This window comes from Megachile rotundata, chromosome 16 (assembly GCF_050947335.1).
Source record: "Megachile rotundata isolate GNS110a chromosome 16, iyMegRotu1, whole genome shotgun sequence".
NCBI classification, from domain to species: domain Eukaryota; kingdom Metazoa; phylum Arthropoda; class Insecta; order Hymenoptera; family Megachilidae; genus Megachile; species Megachile rotundata.
Window position 1 is genome coordinate 12688802 of NC_134998.1, and position 19346 is coordinate 12708147.

Sequence of the window (19346 nt, forward strand, 5' to 3'; positions counted from 1 at the left end):
ATTTTCGAACATGCTTTCCCATTTTCGCGGCAGTTGGTACAGCTGCGCGAGCGCAGAACAAGCGCGACAACAAAATAAGATGGCTGACCAGCGAAACAAATAGAGCGCCGTTGTAAATAACAAACCGTCCGAGTAGATTCCGAAAGAGAATTTTCGACGAGAACGCATGGTGCACGATAGACTGAAAGCGCCTCGGTGTTGCCAGTTCGTGTTTCCACGGCGTAGGTCGTCCGTACGAGAAACAACGTGCAACCGCGAGTTCAGCCACGATTCACCGTTGAATGCGTCACGCGTGTGCACGAAAATCAAGGAAAGCAACAAATCGAGAATCACCATCGCCAGGATGCAATTGCGAAAGCGAAGCTACCTCGCGCCACGTCTCTACCTGCGGCTCGCCTAGCTCCTCATGCTAGTCTCGTCTTCCGAATTGCTTGGAACACAGCATGAAGGAGATGCTTGGAGGGTGCTGCGTGTGTTCTGACGAGAGGGGTTGGACTGAAAATCCGTTGGTGTATTGCGATGGTCAAGGTTGCACGGTTGCCGTACACCAAGGTTTGTTTTCATTGTTTCATGTAAGGTAATATGAATTGAATCGTGTACGTCAAGTCATCAACTACGATACTACTAATGATTTTGCAGCTTGCTATGGTATCGTCACAGTGCCAACAGGACCATGGTACTGCAGGAAGTGCGAATCACAGGAACGTAGTGCCCGTGTGGTAAGTACAATAATATTCTCTATGAATAACAATGAATCGGAAATGTATATTGCTATACCACCTAATAGCGCTGTGAGTTATGCCCGAGCCGTGATGGAGCTCTTAAGAGAACAGATCAGGCTGGCTGGGCACACGTGGTTTGTGCATTGTACATACCAGAAGTTAGATTTGGTAATGTGACAACTATGGAACCGATCATTTTGCAACTTATACCGTCGGAAAGATTTAGTAAGGTAAAGAGATCGATGATAATTCATTTTGGATACAGTGTTTATAGAAGTAGTTGACCTTTGTATACAATTGTTAATTGTTTCAGTCGTGTTATATATGTGAAGAACAAGGAAGAGGCAGTAGAGCAAATGTAGGAGCCTGTATGCAGTGCAACAAGACAGGCTGCAGGCAGCAATTTCATGTTACGTGTGCTCAGGCTCTTGGCTTGCTCTGCGAAGAAGCTGGCAACTATCTTGATAATGTTAAATATTGTGGATATTGCCAGCATCATTATTCAAAATTGGTTAGTTTTATTAGTTTTTAATAAATCTTTGTGTTTGTCGATTGAAGTAACAAATATCGCAATTTTTAGAAAAAGGGTGGTAATGTAAAAACCATACCACCTTACAAGCCAATACCTGCAGATAATGGCTCATCAGATTCGTCGCCAGAAAAGGAAGCAGAGACACCAATAAAATCTTCATCAAGTGGTAAAAGAAAGAGTTCAAGTTCCAAATCCACTACCAATTCTAAAAACAAATCCAATACTAGTCCAAGTCTAGAAATAAATGGCGTTGCTGACGACAAAAGCAGCAGCGGCCGTAATACACCCAAAGACAGCACCACAAATTCCAGTAAATTCACAACTTCCAACTTCGTAGAGACAATCGTCACCCAATCGGAGAGTGTGTTTGGACATGATGGCACTACTTCCACTACCGCAGTAGCCGCTACGACGATTAAATCAGGATCGAATTCGAACTCTGGCCATAAAAACAGTGGACAAACGAAATCGAACTCCTCGTCGTCGAACAAGACGTCGAGTCACAGTAAAAAGAGAAAAACGGGAGCTCGTACACCAACAGTGATAGGAAATGAAAATTCGAACCAATCTGTCAGCTCGGAGGCCAGCGGATCGGTTGTTGTTGCTGTCAGCTCCATTGTTCAGCAAGCTGTTTCGAGCAATAACATACAAACAACAATTACGGAAGCGACAAGCTTAAGTACAACTACCGAACCGGAAAAGTCAAAAAAGGTAAATCGATTTTTAAAAAGACGTGCATTGTGAATTAGGTATCTGTAATTTGCACTTATTAATAGTTGAAGGTTGAAAGCCCAATTCAATCGTCAAATACTCCAGTCACTACGGAAGCGACTACTACACCTGTGATAATGACGGTAACACAGTCTCAATCATCGACTGTTGCCCAATCGCCGACAACTACTTCAAACAGTATAGTTGTATCTGTTCCATTGACGGCAACTTCTCTATCTAATACGGTGCAGAGCGTAGTAACAAGCGCGCCAACGCTTTATCAGCAACTACAGCAAAGTATCATCACCACTGCGGCTAGTATGGAAGCGAGAGCAAACGCTGCTGCATCGAATTCTGAAAGATTTTTACCAGACGATGCACCTGCTAAGAGATCTCGGTAAGTATGATCTCTCAAGATAAATTTATAGGTATGTTTTGTTAAGATTTGAATAGCATCAATATCTTCTATGCAAAATAAACGTATTACATGTAATAAAATTTTCAGCTTAACAATAGAGAAAAATGTTTACTCTTATTAAATATGTATATATGTATGTAACATGAAAGTAAATAACAAAGCTGTGGATTTGGGCCTACGTTGTATCTAGCTTGAAACGAGCGCCAAAAGGTGGGATATCAAAATGGCTGACTCTTTTGATAAACAAGCATCTTTGTTTTTAACCTCTTCTTATATATCATAAAAGTCATTAGATAAATTGAAAAATATTGTAATCTGTGGATTCAAAACATTGTGTGGAATATCATTTCTCCAAAGTTCAATTGATTTCTCTAAACTATTTGAAAAAAATTGTTCCAATTGAAAAACGTTTATAATGGTATTGTGCACTTCATGGTTACAGTAATTAATGAAAATTTTCATTGTTTTGCATTTGTTTGGTATAAATCGTAGAAAATCATCAGTGGGGCCTAAATTCTAACAAACAACCGTGATTAGTTTAACATTCTGGGTTTCATCTGTAATTATAAGAATACTTTGAGGTTATGTTTGTTTTTTCTACCTCAAGGGGCCTCAAGGGCAACGAACGAAGGAAAGGAGTAACGTGATATTATAAATGACACTGTGTAACGGTTCGTTTATTTTGCATTTTGTACAACATTGAATTTTATCTAGTAAATTTACATCATTGTAGATGTATAACTTACATAAGTTTCACTCTATGATATTTTTAATCTTTCACTTTTATTACCAAATCTTAATACTTGCTTCATTCTTTTTTATTCTATAATTGTTGAAAGTATAGATAAATGTCCTTCATATCACATTTCTTATATTACGTAATACTTATTTAAAGTAAAGGACTCAGTTGATACAGTTACATAAGTAAGCATGAGTCTATTATTTTTTTAGTTCTCAGTCGTCAGATAAACAAGAAAAATCTCGAAAACCAAAGCGTGGATCATCAAACAGTCAACCAGCACTGCCCCAAACGCAATTACAAACACAGCCGCAACAGCAGCAGCAGCAGCAATCCCAGCCATCAGCTTCTTCCGTTGTAACATCTGTATCCAGCAGTGCAGTAGTAACAACGTCCAAACGAAGTGGAAGAAGTAACCATCAAACTCCTCCACCTGCTATAACTGTTGCACCTGTACCATCCATTATTCAAGGACCGACGTTAGGCACTGGTCACTTCAGTAGCATTAATTCTGGTTCCGCGAATGCAATGGGTCCTACCGTCAAAGAGTCTCCCCCAAGTAGTCCCGGTTCCGAGAGCATGAGTAGTAATGGACCAGGCAGAAGAAAGAGAAAAAGTGCTAGCGCAGCTTCTACGACACCTACGCCTTCAGCGTCGAGTACTCCAACGCTTACAAATCCTAAAGAAGAGAAAGATATTAAGTTGTAAGAATCAAAATTGCTGCAATGATATTTGCGGTTCATATTCGTTCGTGTTCTAATTCGAATAACACGACAGGTTTCAGAATGGAGTTAGCGCACCTCACATGTTAGGAAATCAGTTGAATCCAACATCAACAATGGCACAAAAGATGTCTGACACGCTATCGCAGGAGCTAGAAGCGCACTCTATTTTTACAGAAGCTAGTAATTCTACGACGAATTTAGTTGGCCCACAGCTACACAGTCGAGTAATAGCCTCTGTATGTATTTCTAGGAATATGTATTGGAGAATAATGAGCTCCGTGATTCGAGCTTCTTCTGTCTTAATCGTATATTGTTTTACAAACAGATACGATCCAATCAAACAGGTGCACCGCCCACATCGTTTTCTTCAGTTTTTAATACAAATAGCAATACAAACTCCAACCTCAATGCCAATAGTAATACAAGTACCAATATTACCGCTACCGGTTCTTTGGGAGGTGGAACAATACCTCAAACATTGGATCAGCTTCTGGAAAGACAGTGGGAACAGGGAAGTCAGTTTTTGATGGAGCAAGCCCAACACTTTGACAGTGAGTGTACGGCAAGGAAAAACATGCTTTTAGTCGCATGGGTTTGGTGAACATGGGGATCACATTTCCTTACTATTATTATTTATTTTTTTTTTTTTTTTTCTTCAAGTTTGCATGAATGCGTGTATGTATTGCATCTTTTTGATTGGCAATGTGTAACATACAATGAAATGTAAAATGTGGCTTCTTGGCTCGTCGAATTTAACATCTTTTGGACATATCGAAGGAAAACGATTAATTATATTATCAAATTTTCTTTACAGTTGCTTCCCTACTTTCGTGTCTTCATCAATTAAGGGCAGAGAATCTTAGGCTAGAGGAACATGTAAATAGTCTTTTGCAAAGGAGAGATCACTTATTGGCTGTGAATGCTAGACTTGCTATCCCACTGACGACTCAGCCTAGTGCACATCCAGGTACTTTATTCTTCCCATTTGTTTTCCAATGCCTATTTTATACTTTAATCCAAGGTTTAATCTTACAGTAAATAACATACATCCAACCGTCAACCCGTCGCATCCTAATGTACCGCATCCTGAAGTTCCTCCAGGAGCTGCGGCGCCTGTTCCGAGAGTGAACCGGGAACCTCGAGTAAATAACACGTATATGCCACATTCGAGCGCCAGTAATCACTCGACGACGTTAGAGAACGGATTACCTCCGGATCCTTCCCCTCCAGCCGCTGCGTCGCTTTCTCAGTATCAACACCGGACATCGTTGGTTGCTCCTCAGCCGAGTCCAACGATCAGGTAACGTATTTGTCTTTCGTGTAACGAACAGTAACGGATACTGCAAAATTCACTTTTTGTTGCCATCCTTGCGAACAGACATAGTCCAGCTGGGAGCGCGTATCATCAAGGACAACCAAGCAATATAGTATCCCCAGCACCGGCTGGCAATTCCGGAGTGGTGAGAAATTCGTCCGTCACACCGGATCCCGTGCGTGGAATACCAAGGTAATATCAAGGTGATCGATACTAATTCATGTTCTTTAATTATAAGAATATTTTGACCGGGGGTTTAATACTTTAGGTCAGTGCCACAGTCATCGAGCAATTACATGCCTTCGATGTATCAACCTACTGTGTCCAGTCTCGCAAGTAATCAAGTAGGTAATGTTCATAATCTTCACTCACATGGACCTTCTCCACCCAGCCATGGACCACCAGGGAAACCTAGCTGAAGATAGATGCAAACAGCGAGCGAAGAGCGTGCTGCATCCGTTGACCGACGTAATAGTAATAAAACTTGATCAGAAAAGGACAGGGAATTCGTCTCATCCGCAAGATCGGCTTTACGTGCTTCTTCAACGAATCGGTTCCGATTAATACAGTTGACTGGTCTCTGTTCGATTAATCGATCGGTGGTTTTACAATTGCATTAACAGGACAAAGACTAACACCTTTAGACAGGAAGAAAATATTTGCATTTATCGTTTAAACGACGCGTTGTTCATAATTTTATTCGTTCGCGAATAAGGGCTCGTGAATACGCATGTTTTTGCATCCACATTTCCATTGTTTTTCCTCAAGATGAAATTCAGTTACAGTAGTTTAATTTCATACGCATTAAACGTCACAATGACAAGCAGTAAAAATAGAGGCCTTGTAGTTTAAAGGAAAAAAAACAGTTCTAGACGTAGAGAATATTGGTTCTTCCTTTTCTCCTTGGTTAGACGTTGTCGAGCATGTCTGAGACAATCTATTCATCGTCGGTATCGTAACGTGAGAAAACATAAAAAGAAAAAAAAGAAACTGCAAATCCACAGATGTACAAATTTTAGACTGTAAGTTAATCTATCGCGACGAATAGCAATAATATTACAAGTAGGTGTATATTTTAACGAAACGTTGATTGCGTGTAAGTCTAGTGGTACGACAAAGTCGCCCATATTGTTTTTACATAGGCATTTTTGCTGAACAGTTCGTCGACATCGATTTTAAGAATGCCATGCTGTACAATGTTTTGGGGATTCCTTTACCGCACCACTGTCGATACGTCGCAGAAGGCTAACGCCTTTGTAATGAATTTGTAAAATACGATTGACCTATTTCACAGTCGAATCAATGTATATTCTAATCTTATACATATAGAAACATACTACTTAGACGTATAACTCGAGCACTGCCTTCCACCAATAAACTCGCTGTGAAACAGGTTAATAGATAGTCTTTAGAGCGAATACATGATTTGTTTTTACAATACTTAGGAACTGCTTCAATCGCAACCATAAGTTCCATATCTTTGACAATGGGATGCGTTGATGTTTTCGTATAGCAGGTTCATTTGCGATTCATCTTTCTTTCTTGCTAGTACCTTACCTTTCTCGATGGCAGCACACACGCGCTTTTAATTAATCAGTAGACTTTTGTCGATCACGAAAAAGGAAATTCTACAAGAATACTTTTAAACGGTATGACTATTTTTCGTCGTTTGCTTTACTGCCAGATGGATTCTTTAATTAAAATTCATTGATAGTGACGGGAACTTTAAAATGAAACGAATTCACTTTCTTTTCGTTGCAGATTTTGGACTGTTAGAGTTAGAAAACATTTCGTTGTATAGAACGAAAATTTTGTTGAAATAAAATTAAACGTATTACCGTATTGTGTTCCGCGCTGAGAAGTATTATTTTATGGAAAGACGATTTGAAATCGGTGCGTACTGTGTTCGAGGATCGTAAATTTATGATGGAAATTTGTTTTTAAAGCGAACAGAGAACCTCTAGGCTTACTCTGTAATACGATGTAGTGGTAGATCACGAGGACACCAAACTTTTCAAGATAGCTCGTCACCACTCAGGGAAAAATCGATTTACTATACAAAATTATGTCGAGTTTTCTTCGTGTACGTCGGTTGTGTCGAGAACGAAGTGTTGGTCCAATTATTGTACATACGTTTCACGTCGAAACACCAATACTGCATTCGTCATTATTTTATGGTACTTAAAAGTCTCGTGAGACAGCCTGAATTACTTGTACAGAAATTGTCAACTCTGGAAACTTCGATACGAAATTAACGATTCGAATTGTACGATAAAATGTCATGCTGTCTCGAAGATCATTCGACGACTTTGTCGAGAAAAAGGATTTCCAACAATCGCGAGTAATCGTCGAAGACAACAGTGCGTTTATACCGATGAAGAGTATTTTAAGCGTTATCTCGATGTAGTCTTGTTGTACGTTTTAAGAATAAGAGAGACGAGAACAAAGCGTGTACGATAGAGACGAATAAGTGAAGTTAACAGAGAGCAGTAAACGATAATATTTTTACACAACAGACCGTGCCAAATTTTTGCAATCGAATCATTGAACTCTTCTCGATTTCTTAAGCGACTCTTGTCGAAGCAACGATGAACAGCCGTTCAAGATTTTGAGGCTTTTTTTTATTTAAAAAATGAAAACATTCGATCAACTGGAAATTTAACTCTACTAATTATGCTCTCGTTTACCTTGTGTTCAATTTCAAATCGTACAAATAAATTATTGTGTTCCTAATCCACCCTGGTGGGTTGGTTCTCGAAGCTTCTATCGCTTGGAAATTTGATTTTTATTTGACCAAAGTCTCTAATTATGGGAAACATAGGGTTTATACAGAACTAACAAGCTGTTGGGAGCATTGCTGACTTTTTTTGAAAGAGTATCTGTAAATTAGAAGTTTTTATTGTAAGTTTTGTGTAAACCCAATGTGGCTCTATTTGTTAGAATCTTCTATTCGCTAGTAGCTTTATTGTAACTCTTAAATGTTTCGTACGCATATACTTATGTACGCCAAAATGATGCGTTTAGAGTTAGGTGTATCGTAGACATTTGTTCGTTTTAAGAAAACTTAGTGAGCTCGCAATATCGAACAAAACGGTTGTTTCAAAATTAAGAAAGCATTGAACTGTTCGAATTACAAATTGCCTAGGGCACTCAATTCTTCAGAATCATTCAAAGCGAAGAAAACAGGCTATTAATTTTAAGCGGTTTGCTCAAGAAATTGCGTTTAATCTGAGACTTAACGTTAAGTGAAAAAAACAGCGCCCGACAACAATGCTTTGATTGGCCGAAATATTGGCACAGACCATACCGTAACGTAGCATTTTGATACTCGAGATCATCTATTAAGTGTCACTGTTGGAAAGTAAAAAAAATACCTGCGTGCAAGTGAACAAAATCTGACGTTTGTGAAGCGTGTTTTTTCATTTTTCTACGAGACAGAGAGAATTAGCCGAACCCACGTCTCTCGACGAACAAATAGAAAGAATCAATTCACTGTAAAGATAATTAGTACGATAGTAAAGTGGTTGGAAATATCGAGGAACATCATTTTGTCTCGATACACTTGCAAGTTTTCCCAAGAGGCCTACACGCGATATTTATTATATGAAACATGGAGAAAGCGCTCGAACTACACGTGGACTCTTGGGATTGCTTGTAATGCGTAAGGCGCTAGCTAATCATGTAAAAAATGGGACGACGGAAAGGTGTATCGCTGAAATATCAGGACACTTGAAAGGTTGCAGCGCACTCCGGTGTTCTTTTGTATATTTTCAAACGCGATACGTGCAGCTAAAAATCCGGGTATAACTTTGCGAGCGATCTTTCAACTGTTCTAAGAACGTGCGTTTATGTTGTATCCGTAACGAAGTAAGAAATGAAAACCATACCAAGCGAAATGCCATATGTGTTTACACAGAGGGAAAATTTTCTAACGAGAAAAGGCTGATTGTTTTTTAACGTAAACGTAATTCACTTCACGACTTCGTCCTCCTTTTGGGGATACCCGTTTGAGTCAATGGTTTCATCTTTCATTTTTGGTTTTAAAATGTATGCATTGTTTTGCATATTTTGCACGAATAACTTTAATTTTAAAGTTTATGATAATAGATTTTGTTTGAAGTAGATTAAGTGATTGTAAGTCCTCCGCCATTTTGGAAGTGAACCTTAGGACTGCGATACAATTAAAGAAACTGCAACGAAGATTTTTATAGTCAGTTATAGGCGCAATACAAATTGTAGTAGTATTCACAGTAAATTCGTCAATTGTACTCAGTAAATTAGCATGCTTGTTACTATTCGTTTTACAATTAAATAGAAATATGATAGCCATCATAAACATCAAATCATTGACTCAAGGGGAAGCCTCAGATACTAGAGTTAGGATCTTTGCCTCGAATCGGATGCCTAGACAATTTCACTTTTATATTTACATCTGATAGGATTTACACGATCGAATCAAAGGCCTTCGAGCACAAGGGGAGGACGATTGTCGACGAGAATTTATCCTGGACAACGTTTCTGACGCGAATTGTATCTCGTACTTTTGTTCACCTATTAAGAAAGTAAATGATCGCCTCAGAAACGTTGTCTCGGGTCACGTGATTGGTTTTCAATCCAGGGATGTAAATCACTGTGCGATACAATTTTGTAATGTAACTGTGCATACGGAAGCATGTAATAAAAGAAGACTAAACGACGGCATCACCGTTTGTTTTACACGCTTCTGCTTCCGCATCCTGTGTCCATGTTCTGTTACTTTATAGTCTTGGTATATGACCGTTATAAGATTGTATAAATATTTAATTCAGTTAAAATTGTTGTAACACTGAAATGTCAAATTTTGTAATATAACGGCCATATAGTGAGACTGCATTGTACTTCCTTTTCCATGAAAAGTATTTCAGTTATGTTCTGTTTGAAGCATTCTATCTGTTTTGAAGTTTATTTTGAGAAAATTTATGAAGCTTTATTTTGAGAAAATTTATGAAGCTTCATTTTGAAAAAATTTAATTTTTCATTTAAACATATGATCAAAGAATACAGTTTCTGTTGGAAAAGTATACTTCCTTGTCTATAGAAGCATGACTAGAACTGTGCAGACAAATTCCTGACGTTTGCCTCAGTGTGCTGGCCAACGATCGTGGGAAATCTCACCTGCAACCTCGTCTCCAACGAATCAATATTATACGAGAGTGTACGAGTACGCTGTGTTTTATGGATAACGCTGAAAGACACTTTCTTATCGGAAAGATACAATTGACTTTTTCATGCTTTAATGTGTAATTGAACTTTGATCAAAATTTGCTAATATGCAACTTTTAAGATTGTCTTTCTTATTAGAATGTTTTTAGAATTTTAGAAATGATTGTAGCGAGAGTACATTAGATAGAAAGCATTGTTACATCAATTGGAAAGGAAATCATTATGCAATGGAGATTAACGTACGCGTTTTAACGTTTCTAGATTCTGTGGGGAGGAAATTTCTATTACAGCCCATGTCCATTATGAAGTAGGAAGTAATAGGATTGCAGAGACTGAAGCACCTCGAATTTTCACGCTGGATTTCATCGTAGGTTTTAGATTCTATCTACACATCTCCTCTCCTTTTCAACGGTACTAATCCATTTCTATTATTTCATTTATTTCTGTTACTTTATTTACTTATCTATTCCAATCCTACAATTCCAGGTTCCTCTCAACTCAAATGCAGTCTATTGCTGAGAAGCTACAAACTCAAGATCCTCCAGAAACACTCATAAAATACTATTAAGACATCTGAAGATCATCAAAGACCCTAATTATAAATCCTTATCATAAGAGTAGATTAAGATAGTTCAAAATATTCATACAGATTTTATACTCTTTAATGTATGAACATTCAGTTACTGATATTTCTATTGCTGCTAATAGTCCACTAACGACAATCAAATCAAGTGTTACATTGTCTTCCTCAACAATGCAGAGCATATTTGGGGGAAAGTACAAGCATAAAAGTGATCCGGGGGTCGATGATTTCTCTGGGACTTCAGAAAACACCCCGGGGATGCAGCTGTCCAGGTATTTGCGTGCCCCAATTTTCACCACGTAGGGGGCGAGCCGACAGGGGGACACAAGGGTGGCTAGATGCTCTCTTTTACTTACAGCACCCCTCAAAGAGTGCCGCTGCGGTGTAATGGAACCCGAAGTTTCTATCGTGAACCTAACACGATTAATTCAGTTTTCAGGTTTTCATTAACTCTATACTCTCTATTATTTTGTACACACACACTTTTTCATTTCCAAACATTTCTTTCAGATAAGTTGCAGACAACCCTTGAATTCTCACTGTGAGCAAGAATAATTTAAAACATTGAATTTAGAAAGAAATTGAAGCAAGAAAGAACTGTTTAACTATTTAGTTACAGGAAGACATAGAATGTAGGAAGAAATTGAAGCAAGAAAAAACTGTTCAGCTATTTAGCTAATACTGTATTGAAGCAAGAAAGAATGTTTAGTTACAGGAAGACATTGAATTTAGGAAGAAATTGAAGCAAGAAAAAACTGTCTAACTATTTAGATGATACTGTATTGAAGCAAGAAAGAATGCGAATATATATTTTCAACTAGATTGTAGTTTAAACAAAGATTATATAAAGCGCTGAAAGTGTAAAAGGGGTAGTAGATCCGCAAGTTTGAGCCATCACGTTCGAGTTCGTCGACGAGGACAATCTATTCAACATCATCAACGAATGTACCATCCAGAGCGATGTCGCTATTACGACATGAATCGAGAATTAATACTTTACTTGTGTGTCACTCCAGCTGCGAGGATCAACACAAGTGCGACCCTTGTGACAAGAGGGTGCTCTTAATGCGTCTCTGATACGCGAAAGGGGCCTGAGCCACGATTCTATGGTTTGCTAATTTTCACGGGATCACGGTACCGTGACGTTCGAGCCGATTAGGTTCAACCTGGGGTATTGAACTTTCACGCCTTCCCTTTCGCGGTGAGGACACAGTGGAAATCTTCCTAGCGAATCAAAAACAATTAATTTTTAGTTATTCAAGGTACATGAAGTCTTTGCAATTTTACAGGAGATTGAATTGTATTGATTTGAACGAGAAATGTATACCTACAGGACAAGTGTTGAATGTTAGCATTGATAATCGCTGGAAGATAGTGCATTCATATCGCAAGTGCTATGAAATTGATGCAACCTGGTGGATGAGTGCGATACGAGCAGGTGTATAGACACACCTGCGTCAATTGTAGATAAAATTTGAACTACTCTCAATGCACAGGATTATTGAGAAGTCTGAACAATTATGAACAGCTTCAAGTATTATGTAAATTTATTAATGAACAGTTTCATCTACAAGTACTATGTAAATATCTTAATAATCTCTTCTAATGTGAATATCTTAATAATCTCTTCTAATGTAAATATCTTAATAATCTCTTCTAATGTAACTATCTTTATAATTTCTTTTAATATAACTATCTTCATAATCTCTTTTAACGACTACTTCAATGATTTGTAACTTTGCAGACAGAAGATGTAGTTAAGAAGATCGTCGGTCCACACGTCCCCAGGTTTACATGTATCGTCCCTAATTGTCCACAAATCGACGGTCACCCCCTCGATTTCCGAACCGTTGAGTACAACCACCCCCGAGGCACCAGGGGCGTTCCGCTAGTTTTGTAGAAGGGGTCCGATACAACGGGATAGAATATGGATTCAATTACACCTCATTGTGCTACGGTGTCTATAAACAATGCTGTTTTCACAGCTGATAGCGGCCCACGTTGTGCTGCGGGTCGACGATGTTCACCCAGTAAACGAATTCTCTGGACGAATCTGAAGCTTCCTTTTGTGGAAAAATCTGACCACTCTTACAGTTCCTAAACTGGACTAATCTAATTATAATTTCATGATGTTGAAGAAGATGTTTATTCAATGAGTAATATGTATCATTGTGCTGGGAGAAACTGCTACTCAAATAATTTATCACAAAGAAATGTTGCTTGTATATTCAAGAGTAGAAGAATTATGTTCTTTCACAATTAAAACAATTTGAAAAGATTTTAAATGTAGACCACAACATTGTGAATCTAGAAGACTAAACAGAAGTTGAAGATAGAAAGGCTAATATGTTAATTCATCTTCATTGTTAAAAATTAAATCAAATATTGAACAATCAGATATTGAACATAGACAGAAAGCTTCTAGATTTAACTGGAAAATCGGAATGAAAGCAATTAGAAAGTTCAGTACGGCTGGTAAACGATATTATAGCAAGTGTTTTGTAATTTTCAAACTATAACCGAGGGTTCTATTCGTTAACGTAACAATCGGATATCTGTGAAAGGTGGAAGGAAACTTGGGTCATTCAGGCGGGAGAATGACGAAGAGGGAAGAGTGGATCGCGTCGTGGGAAGATCCGCAGCCGTCGACGCCATTATTCCTGAGTCGCAGGACGTCGCGACGCCGCAATATCGACGTACCGCCCACGATTCTCTTTCTTTCTCTTCAACGTGTCAAGTAACACCCCTCTACGGCGAATTGTACGCTAGAATTTGGCGCAGCTACCCTCACTTTTAGGCTCCGCCATTTCCTACTAAATCCTTCTTTTTAAACATATATTTTTACAATATTGAAAGAGTTTGATGATAAAACGTACTTAAAGCTAGAAGTGAAAGAGATCAAGGAAGTTATGGACAAAATGAAAAAGGCAAAAGTAAACTTGAAGAACTTAGTTTATTTGGCTTCAATGACAACCTGACAGTCATTCCATTTCTTTTCATGTACAAACGATATCTACTTACATTATCTTCACGGCTTATATGTACAATTGTAACGTGCTTTTACGTGCATTCTGTTATCGAAGAATCCTTAAAAACACATGGTTTAAACAAAAGATTTATTTCTACGAAACTAGAAGAATCTACAATTTTGATTCCTACTGGAACTTTATCTGATTCAGATGTAGGACTACAGAATATGATACTGTTTCTAGCTCTTGAAATAAGATAAATAATGTTAACAATGGTAATACTGATGTTAACTAAATACAAAGCAATTTTTTAACGAAGACTTAAACAACCTAAATTGAAAGGGTGACTAGAAAAACTGGTTCTTAAATACTAAATAACACAAGGCTCATTGGACTCAACAATTAAGACCTGAGCACTTTACTCAAACGTCGAGTCGTTCTTCGATGTTCTCGGATCTTCCGGTGTCCACACCTTCGCGTACATCGTCCCGTTCGGGGATATGTCCGACTTCCTGGACCAAGAAAGGGAGTGGAAAATGAATGGGTTTCCCTCGCTGCCTGAAATTCGATCATACAAAAGTAGTTAGCATTTTAAACACTTTCATTTGAAACTTCCATTACTTGTACGCTAATTGTGTTTCAATTTCTAGGTCTGTTAATCGTCGAGTAAGAAGAATTCGATTAGTATTGGCCTCACCACGAACTATGACCTTCTTAGAGTCATCCCGGCCGGAACACCTCGAGAGACTACCGTTTCCTGTCAGAGGATCGTTACCCTTGTCCGCTCTAACTAGTTCATTTAGGAACTTTATGTAACCGATCGCCAGTTTTAGCGTATCCACTTTAGAGAGTCTTTTTTCATAAGGGAGAGTAGGTATGTGAGCTCTCAGGCCCTCGAACGCGTCGTTTATGTTCTGCATACGCCTCCTCTCCCTCATGTTGGCGGCTTGCCTTTGCTGCACCGCCTGTCTTGGACTCTTTCCTGATGTCCCATTGCGTCTGTTACTTTGACTTCGTCTAAAAGAGTACAGTGTTTTTAACTGAGGAAAATCATATGAACAAGAGATGTGACATCTTGAGATATAATTATAGAGGCTCCATAAGCACAAACACTTGAATAAGAGAAAAGTTTCTTTGTTTCACTGTAACTTCATGATAAGTTAACTGTAACTTCATGATAAGTTAACTGTGCCAAACTAAGAGTTTATAGATTTATGCCTTTAATAAGCACAGCTAACATTTTGCTACCAGCTTAGAAAAATTAAAAAGATTGAGAACTAAGTAATATGAAAGAGGAAAAAGTTGGACAGTTTGCTAACAGGAAAATCTAATTTTAAGTAATGGTACTCACTCTCTGGCATGATTTTCTTGATCACTACTGTAAGCACTTTCGTTATCGCTACTGTTCTCGTCATATAAATAAATTTCACTGCCACTGGTGCTTCCTGTGCTTCCAGCAGGATGCGAAGTCAGTTGCGACGGAATCGAAGGAAGAGTTGCGGTGGTAGGTGCTCCGCAGTGCGGCGGCAATGCTGGGATTGCAGGATTCCCAAGGAAACTGTGAGCTTCGTACATGTACTGACGGTTCATCATATCCAGTTCAAGATTGTCCATAGAATACATCTTGAAAAATCTTTGGTTTCCTGTTTCTTTCAAAGTCTTTGGTGCTCCTCAGATATGTTGACTAGAATCGCTGACTAGCTGGAGTATTTGAAAGATTACCTTCAGATCATCTTCAGGAAATTATTTCATTAAAAAATGAAGAACTTTAGGATATTTTCCAGGTATAAAAAATATTTTTCTTCACACAAGTATTGCTAGATCCAATTGAGCTTTTCAAGTATCGAATTAATTCCCCATATTGTTCACAGGCAGCATCGAGTTGAATCAATCACAGCGGGATCAACGCGTTTTCATTGGAATTTCCTACAAATTCCCGTCGAAGCACCCTTGATCACGTTCGGAGGATTCGCCGATATCATCGACACGTGTCCCTAGCGCCGGCTAGGAAATACTTCTAAACACCGGCACGTGCCAGCAACAGAGCATAGGACACGTGTCCAAGTTTGTCCAGGCACTTATCAGCGTGCACTCGATCTTTCCCATCTAATCATACTGCACTCGAAATTAAGATTCTTCCACCAGACACCTGTAGAATCGTAACTCGAAGACTCCAGGAACTTCTTCCTTCATCCTTGATTTTGATATGGAACCACTCTTCATTTACTTCACTTTCAAACAATTGAACTGGTTAATTAGATGTTCAACTATCATCGTTCACGCGGGGTAAAATTGTAGAATTCTTTGTTTGAAACAGATCAAACCGCTGTTTGAAATAGCTGATGTGTATGTTTTAATTTAGGACTGACAATAGCAAGTTTAACTGCGAGAGAGGTGAAGTGTAACTGAAGATGAACACTGGTTCAGGTGGTCTGACATAACTGAAAGAGCGGGAGGAAGGCGGAAGCCATTCCCGGGGTTGAAAACCCTGCTACAACCCCATTCGTCGAACTGGCCAGTGGCGGAGCCTGACTACCCCTGGTTACTGGGCTGCTGGTTCCGCCTCCTCATCGATCTGATAAGGAACACAGGCGCAGATAACTCGCGAAAAAAATTCTTAAGACGATAATACGAATTGACTGAATTTAGGAAGCAAATTTACACCTCTACATTTACACTTCTTAAGGCCATATTAATACTTTAATTTGTATTAATATTTCAACAACAATGCTTCAAACTTTACAATCTCTTAATTTCCTCATTTACAAATTAAAACTTTCTACGTCCTCAGGTGAAAGTAAAATATTTTAGAAATAGAAAAGCAAGGTTCCTAAATTTTTTTTGCACGCTAATGTGAAAGCGAGTACATAAAAATTTATGTAAAACGAGCTTGTAGAATTGCACTTCTAAAAATAGAATTTTGTACGTGAGACAGAGTTGAACATATTGTTGAGCTTGACCGCAACCTTAGATAATATTAATTTGCGGCATATAATAACACGGTAGAAATCACATCAAACCTGTTACCTGCCGCATAATTACATGTTGTCGTGGGCCAAATGTCACAGAAGCGGTTTAACCTGAAATAAACCCTTCTGTTTCTTGTGCACGTGTGTAACACGTGCCCCTAATTTCTTTCTTCGTTGCACTTTTGATTCACGGATGTTCTTTTTGCAGTTGCTGGTGAAGCGTGACCGTTTCACTCCCTTATTTCCTGTGGATGTTGCCCAAGGAAGACAGGGTTAATCAGAACTTAGGAAACGCGTATGTTGTAGAAAGTATAATGTGAAAAATTTTCTTGTTGCAAAATAAGTTTTTATGGATTTATTGTTCATTTTACAGGGGACAGTCTCTTTGAAACACCGACAATAAAATACAGCCTGTTATCGATTTCCCACAAAACTATCTGAGCGTCCGTTGAACCTGGACAATTAACACGGTGGAAATTAAGAGGGTTTCTCGCAACAGGATGAATTATTCGCTCCATCTGGTGCGCTGTTCCAGGTGAAAATCAAGGAAACGATTTCTCTGTTTCCCACGAACGCAATTTCGAACATGAGGGTAGAAAATGTGGTGATTATACGTTTTAACGCAAATAAAATTATGGAATATTCATTAAACAAGTAATTTTTCGATGCAGGTGCAGTGTGCAAAAATCGATTCGCGGATCACAAACCGCAGCCTGTCTGGATTTAATCCGAAAGAAAAATACAGGATCGGGACAGGTCCATTGTGTCGCAGGATTTTTGATCCTCGAGATCGAGAGATAACCGAAGGGGATCAGATTTAAATGGCAAATCCCTGGGGCACGTGTGCGCGTTTCACTCGATCTGTATGAGAAGTTAAACACGATGGAGGGGACAAAATTTACTACTGCAACAAGGAGTGTCTAGCTATTAAAAAATCCTTATATTATCACTTTGCTTTGCAAACTGTTCTTGAAAGATTTTGCGTTTTAATATCCAATGTTCTGGATGCTTTTGTGGAAATTCATCGTTTCTCCATTGAACACCCTCCCTGCGTGTAACCGATTTTTCATGGTGCATCCTCACACCTAGGGACCCGTGTTCAACACCTGGTAGTCGCAGTTGCCCCCAGGAACATTCTGGTATCCACTCGAAGTACGGCTCAGCCCTAAGTGTCTATTAATTTATACCCAGCGGGAGTGTGAAATCGATTTAGACTCGGACTTAATTCATTTTCCAGTTTCAATATGTTCGCAACCCTACCAGAAGATGTACATATTGTAATGATTATACCGTTCATTGAAATCTGAGAAAGAGTTCTCACATTTTATTCATATCAGTTTATAGCTACAATTCAAGGTATGCAACGTATACAAAATAACCCCAACAGTGCAGTATACAATTCTAACAGTTTTGCTGTTTTCAGGTGTTTGCTGAAACATGTTTGTCCGTTACGTAAAATCGTATATACACCGTGTACATGTTTATCCTGAAACATCCGGTCACCGTTGGACGATCGTGGGCGTAATCGAGCGAACCGTCTAAATCGTGAGCTAATTTAACCATCAGCCTGTCCAAGCAAATTTTTAGCCACCTGTCTAATATACACTTCTACATCCGTTTCCGGTTCGTAGGGGATGTTACCCCCTGCGGTGTCCTCGTGGCTGGAACCTCTACCAGGAGGGCACGATCCCCTAAACGTTCCACGCTTCGATGCACCACCTTTACCCCATGCTCCTCGTGTCCAAAGGATCGATTCGTTATCGTAAAACGTCCCAATGTCGACGAATTTTCGAGATAAAGATCGGTCCTGTATGCCGAATAAAAGTGAGTATACAAACGCGCATAATTTCCTTAGAGGGATAAAGTAATCACGGTACAATGAAAATTATCGGTGGCACAAGCTGCTTTTTTGCATCGAATGCTTTGTATGGTCAAGCCACGTACCATTGACCAATCATGCTGATAAAAATTTATCTTTTCGTTGATCTGAACATTCTGAATAGGACGTTTAATTCTTATATTTTGCATACATGGAATATTAAAGATTTGTGATACTGAAAGCTATCTATTTTCCTCCATCTTGATTGCTACTACAGTTTAATAAGATTGCTAATTTTGTTCAACTTCTTCAATTGTTATTTAGACATTCGTTAAGGATTATTAATATTTTACTACTGTTTGAGTTAAACTGGTAAGCATTTATTGTTTGAACGTACGCGTTTGGAAACACCAAAACGGAATTCTAAAGGAAAGTTCAATGTAGAGCACTCTACCGACGGAAACTTATATTAAGATTCTTCATTATCCTCAGAGCTACACCAGCAAGATTCAAAATGTTTTATTTTATACTTATTTTAATATTTTCTGTTCAATTCATTCAAGTAATTAAAAATCCAAATTTATGTCAACATCAAGAATCATAAAATCTAATAAGTAACTTGATATAATAAGAAGATAAAAC

At 38.6% G+C, this 19346-nt stretch overlaps 2 protein-coding genes and 1 long non-coding RNA gene across 8 annotated transcripts; 2 read left to right on the plus strand and 1 right to left on the minus strand.

Moving 5' to 3' along the window:
* Nucleotides 1–416: 416 nt before the first annotated feature.
* Alh (coiled coil domain containing protein Alhambra) lies at nucleotides 417–9859 on the plus strand. Of its 5 annotated transcripts, XM_012280298.2 has the most exons (14): nucleotides 417–552; nucleotides 640–719; nucleotides 788–952; nucleotides 1036–1233; nucleotides 1303–1420; nucleotides 1592–1965; nucleotides 2031–2362; nucleotides 3335–3826; nucleotides 3900–4083; nucleotides 4173–4404; nucleotides 4662–4814; nucleotides 4883–5147; nucleotides 5226–5354; nucleotides 5431–9859. In XM_012280298.2, the coding sequence occupies exons 1-14, from the start codon at nucleotides 444–446 to the stop codon at nucleotides 5579–5581; spliced, it is 2982 nt and encodes a 993-aa protein (XP_012135688.1). In that variant the 5' UTR covers nucleotides 417–443; the 3' UTR covers nucleotides 5582–9859. The 5 variants fall into 5 exon arrangements, with proteins under 5 accessions (XP_012135688.1, XP_012135686.1, XP_012135687.1 ...); XM_012280296.2 differs by having other exon boundaries at nucleotides 1303–1965; XM_012280297.2 differs by having other exon boundaries at nucleotides 1303–1965; nucleotides 5554–9859.
* Nucleotides 9860–13881: 4022 nt separating this feature from the next.
* Fer1 (48 related 1) lies at nucleotides 13882–16690 on the minus strand. 2 transcript variants are annotated; one of them, XM_076541034.1, is made up of 3 exons: nucleotides 15268–16690; nucleotides 14617–14933; nucleotides 13882–14474 (listed from the first exon to the last, which is right to left on the minus strand). In XM_076541034.1, exons 1-3 carry the CDS (start codon nucleotides 15537–15539, stop codon nucleotides 14335–14337), a joined length of 729 nt encoding a protein of 242 aa, XP_076397149.1. In that variant the 5' UTR covers nucleotides 15540–16690; the 3' UTR covers nucleotides 13882–14334. The 2 variants fall into 2 exon arrangements, with proteins under 2 accessions (XP_076397149.1, XP_003701105.1); XM_003701057.3 differs by having other exon boundaries at nucleotides 14614–14933.
* A 498-nt stretch (nucleotides 16691–17188) lies between these two features.
* LOC143265987 (uncharacterized) lies at nucleotides 17189–18986 on the plus strand. Its single transcript, XR_013040859.1, has 4 exons — nucleotides 17189–17489; nucleotides 17557–18241; nucleotides 18309–18430; nucleotides 18517–18986. It is a non-coding gene; the product is annotated as an uncharacterized LOC143265987 (long non-coding RNA).
* Nucleotides 18987–19346: the final 360 nt, after the last annotated feature.